Source organism: Stegostoma tigrinum, chromosome 3 (assembly GCF_030684315.1).
Source record: "Stegostoma tigrinum isolate sSteTig4 chromosome 3, sSteTig4.hap1, whole genome shotgun sequence".
Taxonomy (NCBI): domain Eukaryota; kingdom Metazoa; phylum Chordata; class Chondrichthyes; order Orectolobiformes; family Stegostomatidae; genus Stegostoma; species Stegostoma tigrinum.
In genome coordinates, this window is record NC_081356.1 from 129031368 (window position 1) to 129053742 (window position 22375).

General features: G+C 44.4%; 1 protein-coding gene across 1 annotated transcript in view; it reads right to left on the bottom strand.

The window, feature by feature from the left end:
* The window catches only part of LOC125450817 (hepatocyte growth factor activator-like), a 77462-nt gene that overhangs the window by 38201 nt on the left and 16886 nt on the right, over window positions 1–22375 (bottom strand). The window contains exons 4-8 of the mRNA XM_048527059.2: window positions 16722–16795; window positions 13758–13871; window positions 12144–12275; window positions 9554–9664; window positions 7483–7657 (exon numbers count right to left, since the gene is read on the bottom strand). Coding sequence (XP_048383016.1) covers window positions 7483–7657; window positions 9554–9664; window positions 12144–12275; window positions 13758–13871; window positions 16722–16795 — 606 coding nt within the window. The remainder of the gene's footprint in view (window positions 1–7482; window positions 7658–9553; window positions 9665–12143; window positions 12276–13757; window positions 13872–16721; window positions 16796–22375) is intronic.

A 22375-nucleotide genomic window follows, 5' to 3' on the forward strand; every position in this document is an offset into this window, starting at 1 on the left:
GGTGTTTTGGTGTAAGCTATTTTTCATTCGTAAAAGAAAAAAGAACAAGAGGACATAGAAATAATGGGAACTGCAGATGCTGGAGAATCCGAGATAACAAAGTGTGAAGCTGGATGAACACAGCAGGCCAAGCAGCATCATAGGAGCACAAAAGCTGACGTTTCAGGGCTAGACCCTTCATCAGAAAAGAAAATTTCTGATGAAGGGTCTAGGCCCGCAACGTCAGCTTTTGTGCTCCTGAGATGCTGCTTGGCCTGCTGTGTTCATCCAGCTTCACACTTTGTTCACAAGAGGACATAGATTTTAATTGAGGTACAAACAAAGCAAGCATGATGTGAGAAAAAGCATTTTCATTCAGCGAGTAGTTGGGATCTGGAAATGTGGCAGAGGGAGGTTCGATTGAGGCATTCAGAGGGCTCTGTATGATTATTTGGATAGAAATGATGTGCAGAATATGGCAAAAATGTAAGAGTTAGCACAAAGTAATAACGGTCATTTGAAGAACAAGTGCATACATGATGGGCTGAAGGAATTTCCTGCGCACTAGAACAATTCTGTGCTTCTGCAATTGACAGCTAGATTCTAATGAGTGTTCACATCCTGAAGCACCCTGGGACACCATGAGGGCATGAAAGAAATCATATAATAGCCTGAGATAACAAGGTGTAGAGCTGGATGAACACAGCAGGCCAAGCAGCATCAGAGGAACAGGAAAGCTGATGTTTCAGCTCCAGACCCTTCTTCAGAAATGGGGAACGGAAATAAATAGAGAGGGGGGGAAGGCAGATGGAAGATGGATAAAGGAGCAGATAGGTGGAGAGGAGACAGACAGGTCAAAGAGGCGGGGATGGAGCCAGTAAAGGTGAGTGTAGGTGGGGAAGATGGGGGTTGGTCAGTCCAGGGAAGGCAGACAGGTCAAGGAGGCGGGATGAGGCTGGTAGGTAGGAGGTGGGTGTGGGGCTTGAGGTGGGAGGACTGGACAGGTGAATAGGTTAGGGAGGCGGGGACAAGTTGGGCTGGCTTTGGGGTGTGGTGGGGGGTTAGATTTTGAAGCTTGTGAAATCCACATTGTTACCTTTGGGCTGCAGGGTTCCCAAGCAAAATATGAGGTGCTGATCCTGCAACATTCAAGTGGTATCGTCGTGGCACTGCAGGAGGCCCTGGATGGAACAAGTCGTCCAAGGAGTAGGAGGAGGAGTTGAAGTGGTTCATGACAGGGAGGTGCAGTTGTTTGGTGCGAACCGAGGGTAAATGTTCCACAAAGTGGTCTCCAAGCCTTGCTTGGTTTCCCCAATGTAGAGGAGGCCACAGCGGGAACAGTAGATGCAGTATACCACATTGGCAGATGTGCAGGTGAACATCTGTTTGATGTGAAAGGGTTTCTTGGAGCCTGGGATAAAGGGTGAGGGGGAAAGTGTGGGGGCAAGTGTGGCACTTCCTGCGGTTGCAGGGGAAGGTGGTGATGGGGCTGGCAGAGAGTGTGGAGCGGAAAAGGGAGTCACGGAGAGAGTGGTCCATCCAGACAGCAGATAAGTGGGGTCTTGTTCTTCACTTCTTGTCAAAGTGCCCAAAGGCACTTCGCATGCTATTGCTTTTGCTTTGTGTAAATCATTGTACGAACAGAAGAGATGCCACAGCAACGTCCCACAGACTGCAATGACCAGCTGCACAGTTCGCCTGTTTTATTGTTGCTAGCTTACAATACATCCTGAGATTAGGAGAGTTTACTGCTCAACTTCAAATAGTGTCACGGGATCAGCTTTTACTTGCAGTTCCTGAGGGTCTGAAACTTGGATACAGCCTAGGCTAGGCTGTGTCCAAATTTCAGGCTCTCGCTCCCATGGAACATATTTTCCTCTTATGCTTTTATACTTTTAAGTGTAAGGGTTGTTAGTTCTGGTGAATGGAATGTCCTCCAGATGAGGCTGTTTAGCCACTGTTTCATCCGGAATGGTCTGTCAGAGGTAGTAATGGAGGTGAGTACAATTTTGTCATTTAAGAAACATTTAGACAGGTACATGGATGGGATTGGTATGGAGGGGTATGGGCCAATTGTAGGCAAATGGGACCAGTTTAAATGATTAAAACTGGCCAGCGTGGGACAGTTGGGCTGCAGGGCCCGTTCCCATGACTCTATGACACTTGAGACGACCTGCCAGGTCAATCAGATCAAGTTTGACCTGCTCTTCTACCCCGTTAACTTGTCTGTCCTCCACATTCCCTGTAACTCTTACGTAACAGCAATCTCATCCGCTAAGTCTTGGAAGATTCGATTGTCCAACATCTCTCTGAAGGGCAGGAAATTACAAATTCCTACCACCCAGTGTCAGCTGCAGCTGAAGAGTATCACATATTAGAAAAGACTCAATCTCCCTCGACTCAAATCCACTCATTTGCCACAGTTACCACCTCGCAAGTTAATCACCCTCTAGCACCACAAGTGGCATTGCTTCCATTTTCACAGCACCATAATATGATGGTACTTCAGATTTCTCCTACAAATGAATGCCACCCGAAAGGGCTCTCAGCTTGAAACTGCATAAGGGTTTTACAAAGGACCGTGACGGCTTTCAGCCTAAGTTTCTGTGGTTTTGAAACCAGCTCCAAAACAGCATTCACAGCATAAAATGCACAATGTTCAGCACCATTCATGATGATGTTGTTGACTTGCTCGGTGAGCTGGCTTGTTCTCGTTCAGACATTTCATCACCATGCTGGTGACATCATCATCAGCGGAGCCTCCGATGAGGCAATGTTATTCTACTCTGCTTGGAATTTGTACTGTCCGGTCCGTTATGGGGAGTGCTGCCATTTCTGGTTTGGATCTGCATGGACTTGTATATGGGGTCCAATTCCGTATGGTTGTTGATTGAAGTATGGGTGGAGAACCATGCCTCTAGGAATAGACACGCATGGGAATTCCTAGAGGTATGGCCCTCCACCCATACTTCACTCAACAAACATATAGAATTGGACCCCATATACAAGCCCATACAGATCAGAACCAGAAATGGTACCACTACACATAACAGACCGGACAGTATAAATTCCAAGCAGAGTAGATTAGGATCACTTCAGCGGAGGCTCCACTGATGATGTCACCGAGCATGGTGACAAAACGTCTGAACAAGAACAAGCCAGCTCAGCAAGCAAGTCAACGACCCGAGCTATAGGTCCTTGCCAAAACTTTAAACTATTCATGATTCCTCAGATACTGAAGCAGTCCATGTCCAAAAGCAGCATGAACTGGGCAATTTCCAGGCTTGGACTGACAAACAGCAAGTTATATTTACTCCACCAAAATGCGTCCCCAATAAGAGATATCCTGACCTTACTCCCTTACTCTCATACTAAGACAATGACACATCTTATAGTGCTTACTCTGTCTAAAAATGAGCAATTTCCTATTCACTTTCTCATGAGGACAGATCTTACTGGCTGGAGGCTTCATGCCTCTTACGTTCCTACAGTCTATTCGTTTTTCACAGTATGAATAAAATGGAGCCAGCATGCTGCAGACTTATCAGTAAACATTAATAATGAAATAAAATATAGCCTTTACTCACAACTGATTATTAATTACTTATTATTCAATTACAGATGCAATTAATAATACTAACTGGTTGTTAATCTCAATTTGTATTGTTCGATGTTCGGTGAATGCTCAGTGTGGTACATTAAAATGAAACTATGTGTCAACAGCCCATTTGATTGGCATCACATACACTGCAGAAAATTATTGAAGGTCCTCATATGGCACCTTCTAAACCCATGACCACTGCCATCTAGAGGGACAAGAGCAGCAGATACATGGGAATATCGTCACCTGCAAGTTCCCCTCCAAGCCACGCACCATCCTGACTTGGAAATATATCACCGTTCCTTCACTGTCACTGGGTCAAATTCCTGGGTTGCTCTCCCTAAGGGCACAGTGGGTATACCTACAGCACAGGGATTGCAGCAGTGCAAGAGGGCAGTTCACCACTACCTTCTCAAGGGCAGTTAGGACAGACATTAAATGCAGGTCCAGCCAGCAATGCCCTCATCCCCAGAGCCAGTAAGAATAAAACATATGAACATTTGTTGGGCTCAACAACATACGCATATATTTTTGTCCCTTTCTATCGCTATTGCCTTGTCCTCAGCACCACCTTTTTCTCTGTATGTCGCAGCTCATCTGCTGCCAAAGGCCTCACCCATGAAGGTGACAACGCTTTCAAGAACTAGAGGCATCGTTCTCCACCCATACTTCAATCAGCAAACATATAGAATTGGACCCCATGTACAAAACCATACAGATCAAAACCGGAGATGGCAGTACTCAGATGTGACTATAGCCAGCTGGCCTCCTATCGTTTGCCCTGAGTTTATCTGAAAGTCTCTAGCTTGTGTCCTAACCCACGCTCTCGTCCCATCCACACGTCACCCCTCACTGACTAACCTACACCAGTTCCCAGTCAAGCCACACATGGATTTAAAAACTCTCAAGCCTGTTCTCAAAACTCTCTGTGGCGGTATTCCCCATGCTCTCTGTAAGGCCGAGATAGATAGATAGACTCTTGATCAAGGGCTACAAAGGGGAAAGGCAGAACAGTGGATGTGAAAGATCTTGGGCCAGCCATAATCCTAATGAATGGCAGTGCAAGTTCTAGGGGCTGAATGGCCTCCTCCTACTCAAAGAACAAAGAAACCTACAGCACAGGAACAGGCCCTTCGGCCCTCCAAGGCTGCACCGATCAAGATCCTCTGTCTAACCTGTCAGCTATTTTCTAACAGTCTGTGTCCATTTGCTTCCTGCCCATCCATGTACCTGTCCAAATATATCTTGAAAGACGCTAACGTGTCTGCGTCTACCACCTCCGCTGGCAACGCATTCCAGGCACCCACCACCCTCTGGGTAAAGAACTTTCCACACATATCTCCCTTAAACTTTCCTCCTCTCACTTTGAACTCATGACTCCTAGTAATTGAGTCCCCCACTCTGGGAAAAAGCTCCTTGCTACCCACCCTCTCTATACCTCTCATGATTTTGTAGACGTCAATCAGGTCCCCCCTCAATCTCTGTCTTTCTAATGAAAATCCTAATCTACTCAACCTCTCTTCATAGCTAGCACCCTCCTTACCTGGCAACATCCTGGTGAACCTCCTCTGCACCCTCTCCAAAGCATCCACATCCTTTTGGTAATGTGGCAACCAGAACTGCACACAGTACTCCAAATGTGGCCGAACCAAAGTCCTATACAACTGCAACATGACCTGCCAACTCTTGTACTCAATACCCTGTCCAATGAAGGAAAGCATGCCATATGCCTTTTTGACCACCCTATCGACCTGCGTTGTCACCTTCAGGAAACAATGGACCCGAACACCCAGATCTCTCTGTTCATCAATTTTCCCTAGGACTTTTCCATTTACTGTATAGTTTGCCCTTGAATTTGATCTTCCAAAATGCATCACCTCGCATTTGCCCGGATTGAACTCCATCTGCCATTTATCTGCCCAACTCTCCAGTCTATCTATATTCTGCTGTAATCTCTGACAGTCCCCTTCACTATCAGCTACTCCATCGATCTTAGTGTCATGTGCAAACTTGCTGATCAGACCACCTACACCTTCCTCCAAATCATTTACATATATCACAAACAACAGTGGTCCCAGCACAGATCCCTGTGGAACACCACTGGTCACAGGTCTCCAATTTGAGAAACCCCCTTCCACTACTACTCTCTGTCTCCTGTTGCTTAGCCAGTTTTTTATCCATCTAGCTATCTCTTGTGCCATTATGGTCTTAAGGTAAACTCCCTCCAGCCCACACTCTGAAATCTCTAAACACCTTTGTGATTTCAATTGTTCTAACTTCTAAGTTTTACAATTCACATAATCCTTAAAACCTATTTCTTCCACTATTTTTTTCTCTACCTGTTCAAATATTTATTTAGATGGGTTCTTGTCAAATCTCACTTCTTTTGAAGTGCCTAGGGACATCTGACTGTGTTAAAGATGCACGATAAATAAATAACATTGTAAATTATTTTGACGTTTTTCTATTTAATTCCTTTCCATTGATTAACTAACAATCCACTAGTTTTGTACGAGGTATTATATGCACCTGCCTACCCATTAACCCTTGTCCTCTTCCCCTTTGTCTCACTATTCTTTCCTGATTCAACCAATTCTCTCTAGCATCTGCAGTTCCCAATATCTCGCTCTCAACCAAAAAACTGTTTTTATATTCTCTTGAAATATGCACACTCAAAATATTGATTTGCACCTTTTGACGGATTGTCCGATTGTGCATTTCTACCATTTCCTGCTTTGTGCTCTATCAAAATAACCAATTGCATTCACATAGTGCCATTGTTGTAGAAAGGGGTTCCAAGATTCTGCGCAGGACCGTAAACCGGTGAAATTTGATACAGAACTGCAGAAAGGCATGAGGATGTCTGACCGAGGTCCTCTTTCAACTGTTGCTCTTGTCAGCGATCATTTTTCTAAGTGCGAGATTCATTTAAGTATTTTTTGCTCAGTCGGCCTCCCATGGTATTAATCATGGGATTAATAAGACCTGCTCAATAGCTTTGGGGCTACTGCGTTGTTGCAAAAAAGTGCAACTTATTGGGACCATTGCATCTTATAGAAGGAAAGCAATCTAGGGAGGCAGTGAGGGAAGGGAATTCCACAGTTTAGGGTCAGTAGTGTATTGAAAATATGCATCGTGCATTTTGTCCACTTGAGGCTTCCATCCACACAAATGGACCAGCAGAGAGTGTTCACTCAGAAGAAATAATAAAATGTTATTGTTGAACAGCTTGTACCGTTCCAATTCCAAACCTCTCTCTTACTGAATTTACAGCAGTTTCAACGATTTTCATGGCGTCAGGATCTAAGGCAGAGCCACCAAACATTAAATATGGAAAATTGGGGATCCAATGGTCAGGAATCGAAGGAATGTGGAGCTTGAAGAGGATTATGGGCTGGACAAGTTTTAAATGAAGTGGGGTCTTTGCTGGTTGGCAGACGGGGGCTGGCCGGGAGAGTATTGGGCTACAGACCCAACATTCCCTAACAGGACACAAACACCTGGAATGATAATGGAACTAACAAAAGACCACAGGCTGACAACATCTGCCTGTCTTTTGTTCAGCGAAGAAAGGGAGAAACCTGGGAAAAGCTGAGCCTGCATTCGTGAACCCCACCCCCACCCCCATCCCCTCACAGACCTGCCGCTGTTTTTGATTCGATTAGATTAGATTCCCTACAGTGTGGAAACACCAGTCCACACCACCCCTTGAAGTATCCCACCCAGACCCATCCCCCTATAACCCACACACCCCTGAACACTACGGGCAATTTAGCATGGCCGATCCACCTAGCCTGCACATCTTTGGACTGTGGGAGGAAACTGGAGCACCCGGAGAAAACCCACGCAGACACGGGGAGAATGTGCAAACTCCACACTTTGATAAAGCACGTCACTCCCACCTGCAGTAAGGGTGTTTTCCCAAACCCAAGCGCAGGGGGTCTTCCACATCTTTGATGTTAAACTCTGGGCTTATAAAATTGGATGTCCAAGCCAGGCAGTCGCTCCCTGAGGCTGTCCTTTTCACTGTCCCTCTGTAGGAGCTTCCATTATTTTCATAACAGTTAGCAGCAGAATCTGGGTAAAATACACGTTTGGAAATGTTAAGCAGCGATGCGTTAATAATCCTGGAAAACTACTTCCTCAAGCCTGGCTGGTTACTTCTTTCTTGTCTCCAATTTTATGTTAGAGGTACTACACAAAAGCAGGTTGCTGTTGCTCAAAGCTTTTCATGTTGCATTCACTTGATATAAATGCCAGACTTACTGCTAGATTTATTGCAAAGTTTTCTCAACTACACATCATATGTATTATTCAAAATCGGTGGGATTTTAACAATTTGACTAGATTGTTTCCTTCAGCATGGCCTTGATCTTGGATACAAACCTCCTCAATTTTAAGAATGGTTGCCTCTCAAGACAACCCAGTATGTTATCATTTTGTCTAAATGTTTACGTTGGAAGTAGTTCAGGGTGAGCCCTGGTTCACGGCGAGTGATTCCACGGGAGGTCCACTACTGGCTTAATGGAAGTGTTGAGAGCATCAATTACACGTAATTTGTCACATTTCTAAGAGTAAGGAAAATGGTGATGTAGATAGTGTTGGCTAATGTCACAGGTTCAAATCCCACCACAGCACCTGGTGGAATCTAAATGCAATTAAGCTGCAACAAATGCAAAGTTGCTGGAGAAGCTCAGCAGATCTGGCAGCATGTGTGAAACAGAATTAATGCTTCAGGTCCAGTGACCCTTCCTCAGAATTTAATTGTGCAATTAAACTGGATTTGAAAACTCCCCTCACTGATGCAAGCCCAGAATAACCGTGGAGTATCATTTTTAAAAAACCATCTGTTTTGCTAATGGAAATCCTTAGCTGCTCTGGCATACAAGTTATAGAGACATTGAGTCATAGTATAGGAGAGGCCCTTCAGCCCATTGAGCCTATACCATCTTATCAGCACTTCTCCCATGTTCCAGCCCTTAGCGTAAGGCATCGAATGTTGTGATGTTTGAAGTGCTCGCTCACTTTCATAAGAACCACAGCAACTTTTAATTGCCCTCTTAAAAGGCCGAGCAAGTCATTCAGTCCCAGGGCATTTAGGGAGGGGTAACAAATGCCAGCCCTGCATCAACACCCACATCCCACGAAAGAATAAATTATTTAAAGAGATTTGGAAGGATGAATGGGGAAACTGTGGGATAGCAAACAATAAGCAAAGAATGAGCCTTGCTCTTTAAAAAGTCTATCATGGCCAGGATGGGCCAAATGGCCTTTGTCCTGTGGTGTCCCATTTCCTTCGCTAGACCGTGTTGTGGAAACCCACTCAGGCAGCAGATAAACCTGTACTCATCTCAGGCTGGAGCTGATGCTGCTCCCCGCTGTGGCAATGCTGATTTTAGTGGGCATTTGGTATCTCTAGCTCTGAATCGACAGATTGCGTGTTTGTAGCCTAATCTGGCAACAATGCTGGCTGAGTCACGGTGCAGCACAGAGGGAGTGCCACCCTGCCAGAGGCGCAAACTGAAGTCCACTCTGCCCTTGCAGCCAAAGATCCCATGGTGCTACCTGTCTCAAAGGGGAGCAAGAAGAGTTCTACCTGCCCGTGAGATCTGGGATCAGAGATAATGGGAACTGCAGATGCTGGAGAATCCGAGATAACAAAGTGTGGGGCTGGATGAACACAGCAGGCCCAGCAGCATCTCAGGAGCACTTTATTGTTGATCTGGGATCTTGTTTCTTTAAGGCATTTCACCTGAAGGGCAGGTCGTTCCTGTGGTGTTAGCAGTTGAGCTGGAACAGTTCTAAAGAGGCTTTCTTTCTGTCACCATCCTGTGCTTATGGAGCAGGACTGCATCCATATCAAGAGGAGAAATTGATGACCGACCATCATTGAGAAGAAATTGGAACGCAAGTGCAGCAGACTGAGGGAGGGAAGGGTGAATGAAAGGTACCATTCCCACCGCACGCTCTCACCTATTTCACAGAACTCCCCAACGTGATTCTGGCTGCACTCGCACACGCTCTCACCGCTGCCGTCCGCCTCATGGCAGGTCCCTTCATGAAGGCATGGGTTGGTCCCGCAAGCTGTCAATCAGAAAAAATGACTAACATTTATTCCACCTCCAGTTTGCCACTCTCCAGCCAAAGTAGTTTGCAAGAACATGCCCCGACCCGTGAGGATGGATGAAAACACCAGCCTCATATCCCCACAGCTCAACCCTAGTTATCAACACTTGTCTCCAAACCAAAACCAAAAGGCTGTGTGAGGTGACAAGGTGTGGAGCTGGATGAACACAGCAGGCCAGGCAGCATCTTAGGAGCAAGAAAGCTGACGTCTCGGGCTTAGGCCCTGATGAAGGGTCTACACCCGAAACGTCAGCCTTCCTGCTCCTCTGATGCTGCCTGGCCTGCTGTGTTCATCCACCTCCACACTTTGTTAGCTCAGATTTTCCAGCCTCTGCAGTTCCTACTAACACCAAAAGGCTGCGTGCCCTGTTGGATCACCTTTTATTTCGTCTGGCGATAAGCGGCCCACAGTGGAAAAGGGAACACAGTTACAGATTAAGAGTGGCTTAGTGGTACAGAACTTAGGAATTGCTGAGAAAAGGGGACAGCTGCCAGAGTTTTTCACCTTGTACTGATCAGGAAAAAATTGCAAGAACACAAAATCTTAAAGGGAACAACAATTTACACTGCATTTAGAAAAGGACACTGGTTGATAAGCAAGCAGACTTTTACTGGTGAAGGCGGTACCATAGGGAATGGGTGTCCCACAAGCTTTTGTTGAGTTGAATTTGATGTTTTCAAACTAAATGTAAGCTTAAGGGAGTGTCTTTGGTTGGCGTATTCCCCATAGCAATGTCTTGACCAATCAGACTCTATTTGCCTGGTTCAAATTTAAACAAATTTGACAGTTAACTATTCACTGGTACATTCTCCATTGCAATACCTCCACCAATCAGATTCCACTTGTCAACCCATCAGTAGCCTTTTCTCACTGGCCATAAAATGTTGTTTCTTTTGTGACATGGTATTCTTGAGATTTTGTCCTAATAAGTGCAAGATAAAGAGCTTCAATATAATGTCTTTATTTTGCATCAATATTCAAGTTTCATGTAAACATAGAACAGTACAGCACAGTACAGGCCTTTGGACCCATGATGTTGTGCCAACCTATTATCCTACTAACATCAACCTACCCTGCATACCCTACATGTTACTATCCTCCATGTGCCTGTCCAAGAGTCGCTTAAAAGCCTCTAAACTATCTGACTCCACTACCACTGCCAGCAGCGCATTCCACGCACCCACCACTTTCTGGCATCTCCCCTATACCTTCCTCCAATCACTTTAAAATTATGCCCCCTCATAATTTTCATTTCCACCCTGAGTAAAAAAATCTCTGGCTATCTGATCTATTTATACTTCTATCAAGTAAACTTCTATCAAGTCACTTCTCATCCTTCTTCGCTCCAATGAGAAAAGTCCAAGCTCTCTCTACCTTTCCTCATAAGACCTGCCCTCCAGTCCAGGCAACATCCTGGTAAATCTCCTCTGCATCTTCTCTAAAGCTTCTACATCCTTCCTATAATGAGGCAACCAGAACTAAGCACAATAATCCAATATTATAACCAGAGTTTTATAGAGCTGCAGCATAACCTCATGGCTCTTAAACTCAATTTCCCTGCCAATGAAAGCCAGCACACCATACGCCTTCTTTACAACCCTATCAACTTGAATGGCAACTTTGAGGGATCTATGGATGTGGATCCCAAGGTTCCTCTGTTCCTCCACACTGCCAAGAATCCTGCCATTAACCCTGTATTTTTCTTTCAAATTCGACCTTCCAAAATGAATCACTTCACCCTTTTCAGGGTTGAATTCCATCTGCCACCTCTTTGCCCAGCTCTGCATCCTGTCAATGTCCCGTTGCAACCTGCAACAGCCCTCCATGCTGTTCACAACTCCACTAACCTTCGCATCATCAGCAAACTTACTAACCCACCCTTCTACTTCCTCATCCAAGTCATTTATAAAGATCACAAAGAGCAGAGATCCCAGAACAGATCCTTGTGGAACACCACTGGTCACTATTCAGCTCCAGGCTGAATACTTTCTATCTACTGTCACCCTCTGTCTTCTTTTGGACAGCCAGTTTTGTATCCAGACAGCCAACTTGCCCTGAATCCCATGCCTCCTGACTTTCTGAATCAGCCTACCATGTGGAACCTTATCAAATGCCTTGCTAAAATCCATATATGCCACATCCACTGCTCTACTTTCATGGATGTGTTTTGTCACATCCTCAAAGAATTCAGTGAGGCTTGTGAGGCCTGACCTGCCCCTCACAATGCCATACTGACTATTTCTAATCAAACTGTGTTTTTCCAAATGATCATAAGTACTCTCTCTCAGAATCCTCTCCAATCCTTTGCCCATCACAGAGGTATGCCTGTAATTCCCAAGATTATCCCAATTCCCTTTCTTGAACAAGGGAATGGCATTTGCCACTCCCCAATCATCCAGCACTACTACATAGTGAAGTAAAAGTTTTTCCCATTACCTTTAGATCTTACAGTTTCAGAATAAATCCCACCCTCGGTACAAACGCATTTCTCAATGTCACCATGGAGACTTCGCATCCATGTCTCTCCAATATCGTAATATTTCAGGTGCTGCCTTTCAAAGCACTTCTCTAAAGAGAAAGGCAAGTAGATCACTTATGAAATCACAGACTGATCGAATTGTACAGCATTAGTGGAAGAACTGCACAGACACTGAAACATTCAAAAATAATCTTTCAACTCCCCAGCCTTTTACCTTATCCCTGCAATTTCTTTCCCAAGTGATTATCCGCTTCTCCTTTGAAGGTTATTATTGAATCTGTTTCTTACGGATCATTACATTCCGAAAATATCCCCTTATCCCAACTCTCTATCTTTTTTCAATTGCCCAGTTGTCTATCCATGTTAATAAGCTACCCCCAGCATCCTGTGTTTTTATTGTATTAAGCAGCCTAATGTGTGGTATCTTATCAAAACGTCTTTGTCCGTGTATGAGAATCCAAATATATTACATCTACTGGTTCTCCTTTATCTTCTTTACCTCCTCAAATAATTCTAATGAATTTGTCAGGCGTGATTTCCCCTTCATGGATGGTAATCAAATGCCATCCAAAGGGTGGGACAGCTGGAAAACCACAGTTCTCCTTCAACACTACACAGCTTAGATGGTAAGATCCAATTTTCTGGGCCAGGCCCTCAATTCCCACCTTCAGACTTAGAGACTTGAAGTTAACAAATGAGAATCCAATCCTATTGTCAGAGCAGCAATTATCTCAATGAATGATAGTGCAGTCTTGATGGGCTGAATGGCTTTCTTCTTCTCCTAAACCTTATGGACAGGGTAGTCAAGCAAGAAACTTTAATGGCTTCCCTTGGGAAGGTTCCTATGGCAGTAGGGAACTAAAGTCTTTTGAGTCTGCTCTGCCAGGCCATTAGATCAATGCTGATCTTAGCTTCTAAATGGAATTCAGCTTCTTCCCATCAAATGGCATTTCAATGTTTCAAAGATCCACCAACAGGACACAGTGGGTGAGTGGGCTGCATGGCCTGAGGTGTTCTCCATAATAATCTAAGTATTAGGAGCAGGAGGAGGCCATTCAGCCCCTCAAGTCTGCTGGGCTGTTTGATACAATCATGGCTGATGTGATCTCAGCCCGCTCTCCATAATACTTCTACCCGTTACTAATTAAAAATCTATCTCCTCCTTAATTTATTCATTATCCCAGCATCCGCGACACTTTGAAATTGTGGATTCCACAGATTCCTGATGCTTTGAGAGAAGTAATTCCTCCTCATCTCTGTTTTAAATCTGTCCTAAAACTATGACCTCCCATTCTAGGTTTGCCCACATGAGGAAACATCCTCTTTGCGTTTAATTTGTCAATTCTCTCTAGCATCTTGTAGATCTCAATAAGATCCCTCTCAGCCTTTTAAACTCCAAAAGAGTACGGAATAAATCTGCTCCATCTCTCTTCGTATGGCAAAACCCACATCTCTAGTATCAATCTAGTGAGCTGCCTGCAACGCCTCTGCCTGGGATTGTGTCCAGTTTACTCATTCTCAGATCTTATCTCATGTTTCATTGTACAAATAAAATTGTCTTTATCACCTACCTTTCTCACAGTGCCTCCCTGTGAATGACTCTGTGCAGATACACTGGTAGGAGTTGTCACGGGGAATGTTGATACAGGCGGCCCTGTGCCAGCAGGGGTCGCTTTCACAATAATCTGTTAAACAAGTTACTGATGAGGTCAGAGTAGAATGAGCATAGCACTTCAAACAGAATTAAAAATAGATGTCACTCAGATATTTCAATGATAAAGGGCACATTTGGCTAAAACGCCGACTCAGTACTGTAAAACCAAAGGTACTGCACAGTAAAAATACATAACAGGATTTTAGTACTTTACATTCTTATGCAGTCTTCTCCTCTTCCCTCTCTGCCGAGGATGACCACACCCCGGTCATTCTTTGCAAAACACATCACAGATGTGTTACAATGCAGAAGGGGACCATTTGGCCCATTGTGGCTGTACTAGGATCTGCTAGGAATCCTGTAGCGTGTAACTCACCTCCTAAGTGCCCCCAATCCTGCCCACCATCTACAACAGACAAGTCAGGGAGTGTGATGGAATACTCCCCATTTGCCTGGATGGCTGCAGCTCCAACAACACCATCCAGGGCAAAGCAGTCCATAAATACCTGCTCCCTCCAGAGAGACCTTTTTATTCTTTTTTATTCAATAAGGGAATGAGGGCATTGCTGGCATTTATTGCCCATCCCTAATTGCTCAGAGGGCAGTTCAGAGTCAACCACATTGCTGTGGGTCTGGGATCACATGTAGGCCCAGACAAGGTAAGGATAGTAGATTCCTTCCCAAAAGGACATTAGCGAACCAGGTGGGTTTTTCCAAAAATCGACAATCAATTCAGTCATCGTTTGATTCTTAATTCCAGATATTTATTGAATTCAAATTCCACCACAGCAGGATTTGTGGCCCCAGAACATTATCTGGGTCTCAGGATTAATAGCCTAACAATAATACCACTAGGACATCACCTCCCCTAATGATGATTCCTGCCTTCCTAGGGATTCATTTTCTCTTCATGGCATCAAAATTACTCTTTAAATACCCTCAATATTTTGCTCAGTATTTGTCTCAAACACTTTGTTTCTTTTCAAAGGAAATATGATTCCAAATCCTGAAATTCCTAAATCCTATCAACAGCAGGGGGGCTGCAGCGGTTAAAGAAGGCAGCTCACCACCACCTTCTCAAGGGGGCAACTAAGGATGGGCAAGAAATGCTGACCCAGCCAGTAACATCCCATGAGCACATTCCTATTGCTCTGATGTGGCGTTTCTTATAGTTATCCACTCACATACTTAGAAATGGTTTTATTCTGTGTTTCACTGGGATACGGACAACACCAACATTCCCTTAACTGACCCCGAGTATCCCCCAGGAAGGTGGGTGTCACTCCGGTTTTTTGGAGGAACTGCAGTGTTACAGTTTAATACAAGTGAGTGACACACTTGATTACCATTTGCCAGGTTGTAGTTAAGAATCAACGACCACATCGTTGTGAGGCTGGAGTCACATGCAGTCCAGGCCAGGGGAAGGATAGCAGATATTGTTTCTCTCTCAGATGTGAGACACTGGCCAGCATTTGTTAACGAGACAGTACTGAGCCGCCTTCCCGAATTGCTACAATTGAAGTTGCACACTCAGTACTGTGAGGCAGGGAATTTCTGACACAGCAACTCCTCAGTCAGGATGGTACGCAACCTGGAGGAAATCTTGTCCCAGTGATATTTTGACAGCGATCTGACAGCTTTGTAGTCAAATCATGTCTAAGTTAACACCAGAGCATCCTGGTCAGATTTCATAGAATCAGAGAATCTCTAAAATGTGGAAGCAGACCATTTGGCCCATTGAGTCCCCACTGACCCAAAGAACAATACAGTATAGGAACAGGCCATTCAGCCCTCCAAGCCCACGTGGCACATGTCCTTCCATACTAAAACCATCTTCACTTACAGGATCCGAGACAATGGGAACTGCAGATGCTGGAGAATCCGAGATAACAAAGTGTGGGGCTGGATGAACACAGCAGGCCAAGCAGCATCTGATGAAGGGTCTAGGCCTTTTGTGCTCCTGAGATGCTGCTTGGCCTGCTGTGTTCATCCAGCCCCACACTTTGTTATTTCACTTACTGGATTCATTGCTCTCTATTTCTCTCCGACTCATGTACCCATCCAGGTGTTTGTTAAATGCTGTTATTGTATCTGCTTCCACCGCCTCCTCTGGCAGCAAGTTCCGCGCACTCAGCACGCTCGGTGTGAAAAACCTGCCTTGTTAGTCTAACTTTTAAACTTCCCCTCCCCGGCACCTTGAACCTGTGTCCCTACACTGATTGGCCCGTCCAGCCCCCAAAGAGCATCCCATCCAGGCCAACCTACCCCTGCAATCCTGCGTTTCCCATGGATGACCCACCTAGCCTGCACATCTGTGGACTGTGGGAGGAAACCGGAGCACCCGGAGGAAACCGGAGCACCCAGAGGAAACCTACACAGGCATGGGGAGAATGTGCAAACTCCACGCAGAGAGCTGCCTGAGGCTCGAATTCAGTCTGTGTCCCAGTGCTAACCACTGAATGACCATGCCTCCCACATCGAAATGAATTTCCACTGCATCATTAGCCCCACAACATAACCTGTAGACTATCATGCCTCTTCATGTAAAAGAAACACCCTCCAGTCTGGACTAACTCTGGCTAATTTATTCCTTCTGGTGAATATGCTATCATTCCCTTGGAAGATTGTTATACTTGTTTGTTTTCTTATGGTTTAACTCCTGAAAATTACATGTCAATCTCACAGTCCTTCCCCCTGTCTTTCTAATTCTGGTAGAATTTTGTTCTGAAGCAGATTTAGATAGAAATTGCGCTGGTGTTTGAGGAGAGGGGGTTGCAGTTCTAGAGTTGGAGGTTTTATGTATTCTGTGATGGAATACCGGTGTTCAACGTAGGCATGACTTTAATGGAAGTGAATCAACAAAATGACAATGCAGTCCTACCATGTGTTAGCGGCTGGATCGCTTCACAATAACCCCATTGTCCATCTTTGTCAAAGTTGGGTGTGGTGGCACACCTGAAATAAAAATAAAATAACACAATGCGTCAGGATCCAAAAAAATGTTGAGCTGGGGTAGTGTAACTGAGAAGGGGAAAGTTGAACCCCTCTGACAGATAAAACAAAACACAAGCCCAAATTTGTTACAACATGGTGTGAAGCTGGATGAACACAGCAGGCCAAGCAGCATCAGAGGAGCAGGAAAGCTTGACATTTCAGGTCGGATTCTGAAGAAGGGTCCCGACCCGAAACATCAAGTTTTCTTGCTCCTCTGATGCTGCTTGGCCTGCTGAGTTCATCCAGCCTCACACTGTGTTAGCTCAGATTCTCCAGCATCGGCAGTTCCTACTATCTCTGTAACGACTTCCACCACCACCCCCCCCCCCCCCCCCCCCAATTTGTTATGATGGGGAATAGAAGTTCCCTTCTAACAATTAACCCAAAACACCTAGAGAAGCTCACTTCACCTTTATAATCTGTTAAAAGAGTGATTAAGTGAAAGAAAATCCCTGCTATCTACTTAATAACCAACAAGCGACAATTTATTTATTTAACCCTAACAGTGAACAAATTAACAGACTTATTAACAAACTGAACAATACCCGACTAGACCACTACCTACTCCTGAACTGGCCTAAATTCTACTGGAATGCTGTTCTGAAGAAGGGTCCCGATCCGGAATGTCAACTTTCCTGCTCCTCTGATGCTGCCGGGCCTGCTGTGTTCATCCAGCTCCACACTGCATTATCTCTGACTCTAGCATCGGCAGTTCTTGCTAACTCCTCATAACCACAAGCTCCATTTATAACCCAATTAAAAGACAACATTAAGTTAATACTTGACCTCTCCAAACTCCCATAGATTGGGCCTTCTGGAATGCTCTGCATTCTCCTTTGTGCCACAAACACCATTCTTCCACTGATTCTGCTGTCAGGGATGTAGTTTCTTTGATGAGGACTGTGAGCTAAAATGCTGTGGTACCTTTTTCAAAGAGATGGTGCTTTCTTAGAGAGCTAGCAACTTCTCCTGAGAGCTCGGGCCTTATTTCTCAGGTGGCAGGTTTGCTTTCCCTTCAGATAACAGTTGGCTCTCACCCCAGTTTTCAAAAACCCTTAAAAACCAAAGGAACTACGGATTCTGTAAATCGGGAACAAAAACAAAGTTGCTGGAAAAGCTCAGCGGGTCTGGCAGCATCTGTGAAGGAAAAAGCAGAGTTAACGTTTAGGGTCTGGTGACCCTTCCTTGGAACTCGATTCTCAGAAGGGTCACCGAACCCGACAGCACAAATGCTGCTCGGCCCGCCGAGCTTTTCCGGCAACCTTGTTTTTGTTTCAAAATTCCTTATCCTTTTTACCCGCCTATGACACATCAATTTCTTATATTATGATTGGCTTCAGATTGTCAAAACCATCAGTTTTAAACTCACTTGGTTTTCTGTCTCTAGGTGCTTGGTTAAATTCAATCTTGTTGTCTAACTACCAAAACAAAACTACTGTTTTGCTGGCCAACTATAAGGCCTTTTGGCACTCTTGTTTCAATTTTGGGGCTTTCTGTACAGTACTTGAAAACTTCCAAGCACAGTTCCTACTATCTGTTGGTAAAGTGTTGGAAAAGGTTATAAGGGATAGGATTTATAATCATCTAGAAAAGAATAAATTGATTAGGGATAGTCAGCACGGTTTTGTGAAGGGAAGGTCATGCCTCACAAACCTTATTGAGTTCTTTGAGAAGGTGACCAAACAGGTGGATGAGAGTAAACCGGTTGATGTGGTGTATATGGATTTCAGCAAGGCGTTCGATAAGGTTCCCCACAGTAGGCTATTGTACAAAATGCGGAGGAATGGAATTGTGGGAGATATAGCAGTTTGGATTGGAAATTGGCTTGCTGAAAGAAGACAGAGGGTGGTAGTTGATGGGAAATGTTCATCCTGGAGACCAGTTACTAGTGGTGTACCGCAAGGGTCGGTGTTGGGTCCACTGCTGTTTGTCATTTTTATAAACGACCTGGTTGAGGGCGTAGAAGGATGGGTTAGTAAATTTGCAGACGACACTAAGGTTGGTGGAGTTGTGGATAGTGACGAAGGATGCTGTAGGTTGCAGAGAGACATAGATAAGCTGCAGAGCTGGGCTGAGAGGTGGCAAATGGAGTTTAATGCAGACAAGTGTGAGATGATGCATTTTGGTAGGAGTAACCAGAAGGCAAAGTACAGGGCTAATGGTAAGATTCTTAGTAGCGTAGATGAGCAGAGAGATCTCGGTGTCCATGTACACAGATCCTTGAAAGTTGCCACCCAGGTTGACAGGGCTGTTAAGAAGGCATACAGTGTTTTAGCTTTTATTAATAGAGGGATCGAGTTCCGGAACCAAGAGGTTATGCTGCAGCTGTACAAAACTCTGGTGCGGCCGCACTTGGAGTATTGTGTACAGTTCTGGTCACTGCATTATAAGGAGGATGTGGAAGCTTTGGAAAGGGTGCAGAGGAGATTTACTAGGATGTTGCCTGGTATGGAGGGAAGGTCTTACGAGGAAAGGCTGAGGGACTTGAGGCTGTTTTCATTAGAGAGAATGTTGAGAGGTGACTTAATTGAAACATATAAAATAATCAGAGGGTTAGATAGGGTGGATAGGGAGAGCCTTTTTCCTAGGTGACGGCGAGCACGAGGGGGCACAGCTTTAAATTGAGGGGTGAAAGATATAGGACAGATGTCAGAGGTAGTTTCTTTACTCAGAGAGTAATAAGGGAATGTAACGCTTGGCCTGCAACGGTAGTAGATTCGCCAACTTTAGGAACATTTAAGCTGTCATTGGACAAGCATATGGACATACATGGAATAGTGTAGGTTAGATGGGCTTGAGATCGGTATGACAGGTCGGCACAACATCGAGGGCCGAAGGGCTTGCTCTGTGCTCTGTGCTCTGTGCTCTGTGCTCTATCTCTTTTAACAGATAAAGTGCAATCTCTTAACGGGACCACGCACTGCTTTTCCCCAATGTCATTTTTACCAACAAATTCTAACTTCCTACCTTCCAATTTATGAAATACTCCACACAACTTCATAATATTAGAATTGGTGAAAGTTTTTATGAAAACTTGTTTGCCCACAGGATGTGGCTGCCACTGGTTTTGCTGAGCATTTATTAGCCATTGCTGACTAACCCAGAGAATGTAAACACCACAATTACAGGAGCAATCCAGAATGGTGCGGGAGGGCGGGGGTACAGCAATGCCAAGGGGCAACAGGAAATCTCTTATTTTAAATAGTCTGGGGGCACTGGCATCATTATGGGCACATTCTCAGAATCCATGATGGCTAGCAACGACAATGGTTGGAACTGGCACCCCCCCCACAGCCCAAGCCTTTCGTCAAGGGAGATCCCATACCATTGCAACTTTCATAGAGGACTCATGTAACCCTCAGGTAAGATCTGGATAGGAGTTCACTCCATGCTCAACAACTTGCATTTATGTAGCACCTTTAACAGAGCAAATCATTCCAGGACACTTCACAGAGTTTTCATTTTATTCACAGAATGTGGGCGGATCCAGAGGGCAGTTGAGAGATTAAATGTAGGACAGATTTCCCTCCCACAAGAACATTAGCGAACCAGATGGGTTTTCCAACAACTGGACACAGTTTTGTGATACCATTCCAGATATTTTATTGAATTCAAATTTCTGCTGTCTCTCATGGCAGGATTCAAACCACAATTCTCAGAAGATTACCTTTGTCTCTGGATTAATAGTCTAGTGTTAATAGCAGTAAACCATTGCCTTCTCTATCAAATAGTTTTGACACTAAGCTACCTTTGAGTATGGGAGTTGCGGTGTCATGTTTAGGTTGTACAGAATGTTGGAGAAGCTGTTTCTGGAACACTGTATCCAGTTCCGGTCATCCTGTTATAGGAAAGAAAGTACTAAGCTGGAGAGAGTTCAGAAAATGTTTACCAGGATTTTTCCAGGAATGGAGGGTTTGAATTATCAGGAGAGGTTGGATAGGCTGGAATGTTTTTCACTGTAGCATGGGAGGTTGAAGGGTGACCTCACAGAGATTTATAAAATCATGAGGGGTACAGATAAGGTAAATAGTAGGAGCTTTTTCCTTAGAATGGGGGATTTCAAGACTAGGGGGCATATTTTTAAGGTGAGTGGAGAAAGATTTTAAAAAGACATGACAGGCAATTTTTTTACACAGCGAGTGGTTTGAGTGTGGAATGAATTTCCAGAGGAAGTGGTGGATGTAGGTACAGTTACAACATTTAAAAAACATTTAGACACGCTCATGAATAAGAAATGTCTGGAGGTATTTGGTCGAAACGCTGACACAGGGACAAGTTTAGTTTGGGATTATGATCGGTATGGACCAGTTGGACCAAAGGATTTGTTTCGGTGCTGTATGACTCTATTATGTTATTAAGTCAGGTGGAAAAGGTAGATGTCTAGATTGAAAAGAGAAGGATCAAGAAGCTGAGAGTTCTAGGCAAGGAATTCCAGAGCTTAGGGCTTTTCCACTGAAAGTACAGTCACCAACAGTGGAGCAAATATAATCAGAGACAAACAAGAAGGAAAAACTGTGGAATGCAGGTATCTCAGAGGACTAGAGACAAAAAAACTGCAAATGCTGGAATCCAATTAAAACAAACAGGAGGCTGGAAGAACACATTAAGCCAGGCAGCATCTGGAGGAAAGGAGCTGTTAACATTTTGGTTATTTTACTTCTTCAAGGTTATCCTTACCCAACAAGTTGACTGTGTCAGAGATAACGGGAACTGCAGATGCTGGAGAATCCAAGATAGCAAAGTGTGGCGCTGGATGAACACAGCAGGCCAAGCAGCATCTTAGGAGCACAAAAGCTGACGTTTCGGGCCTAGACCCTTCGAAACTGTCTAGCTTGCTATGTTCTTCCAGCCTCCTGTTTGTCCACGTTGGAGAACTGTGGGGGCAGATGAGGTTACAAAGGTAGAAAGGGGTGAGGCCATGGAGGGATTTGAAAACCAGAATGAGAGTTTTAAGCACTGACAAAGGAGATTGTTACAACTGAGTCCGGGGGACTGCACTGTCCTCTGTCTGACAATTCCAAGGGTCAAAACACAAAGTAACAAATAGCATACCCCATAATCGAGATGGCCAACTTACCTATATTCAGTTTGAAATAAAAAGATCTATCAACCAGGTTCCATTATTAAATGCAATTATCAAAACAAAACTTATTCAAGGAAGATGTAATAACTGGTTGATATGCTGTTGGGAATACACATATTAGAAGAGCACTTGGAAAAACTAGAAGAATTTGAACTAATTGGATAACTTATGGGTTGATAAAGGTATTACAATGTGTTTAATTGGAAAATAAAATCAAAAATTTAATGTATGCAGCAAATTATCTGTTGTTCATAGGAAATCAAGCAATCTTGGGGTAGGCAGCCAAGCTAAGCTTTTGAGGAGTTAGGAAACATGGTTTATTTCCTCAAATACTGGAAAAGTAGCAATTACATTTGTTGAGGTGCCTAGAATGAGGACCAACAATTTTAAGGGAAGGAATAGGCTACTCAGAGGGGATTTGAGAAGGTGGCTTTTCACTCAGAGGCAGGTGAGTTTCT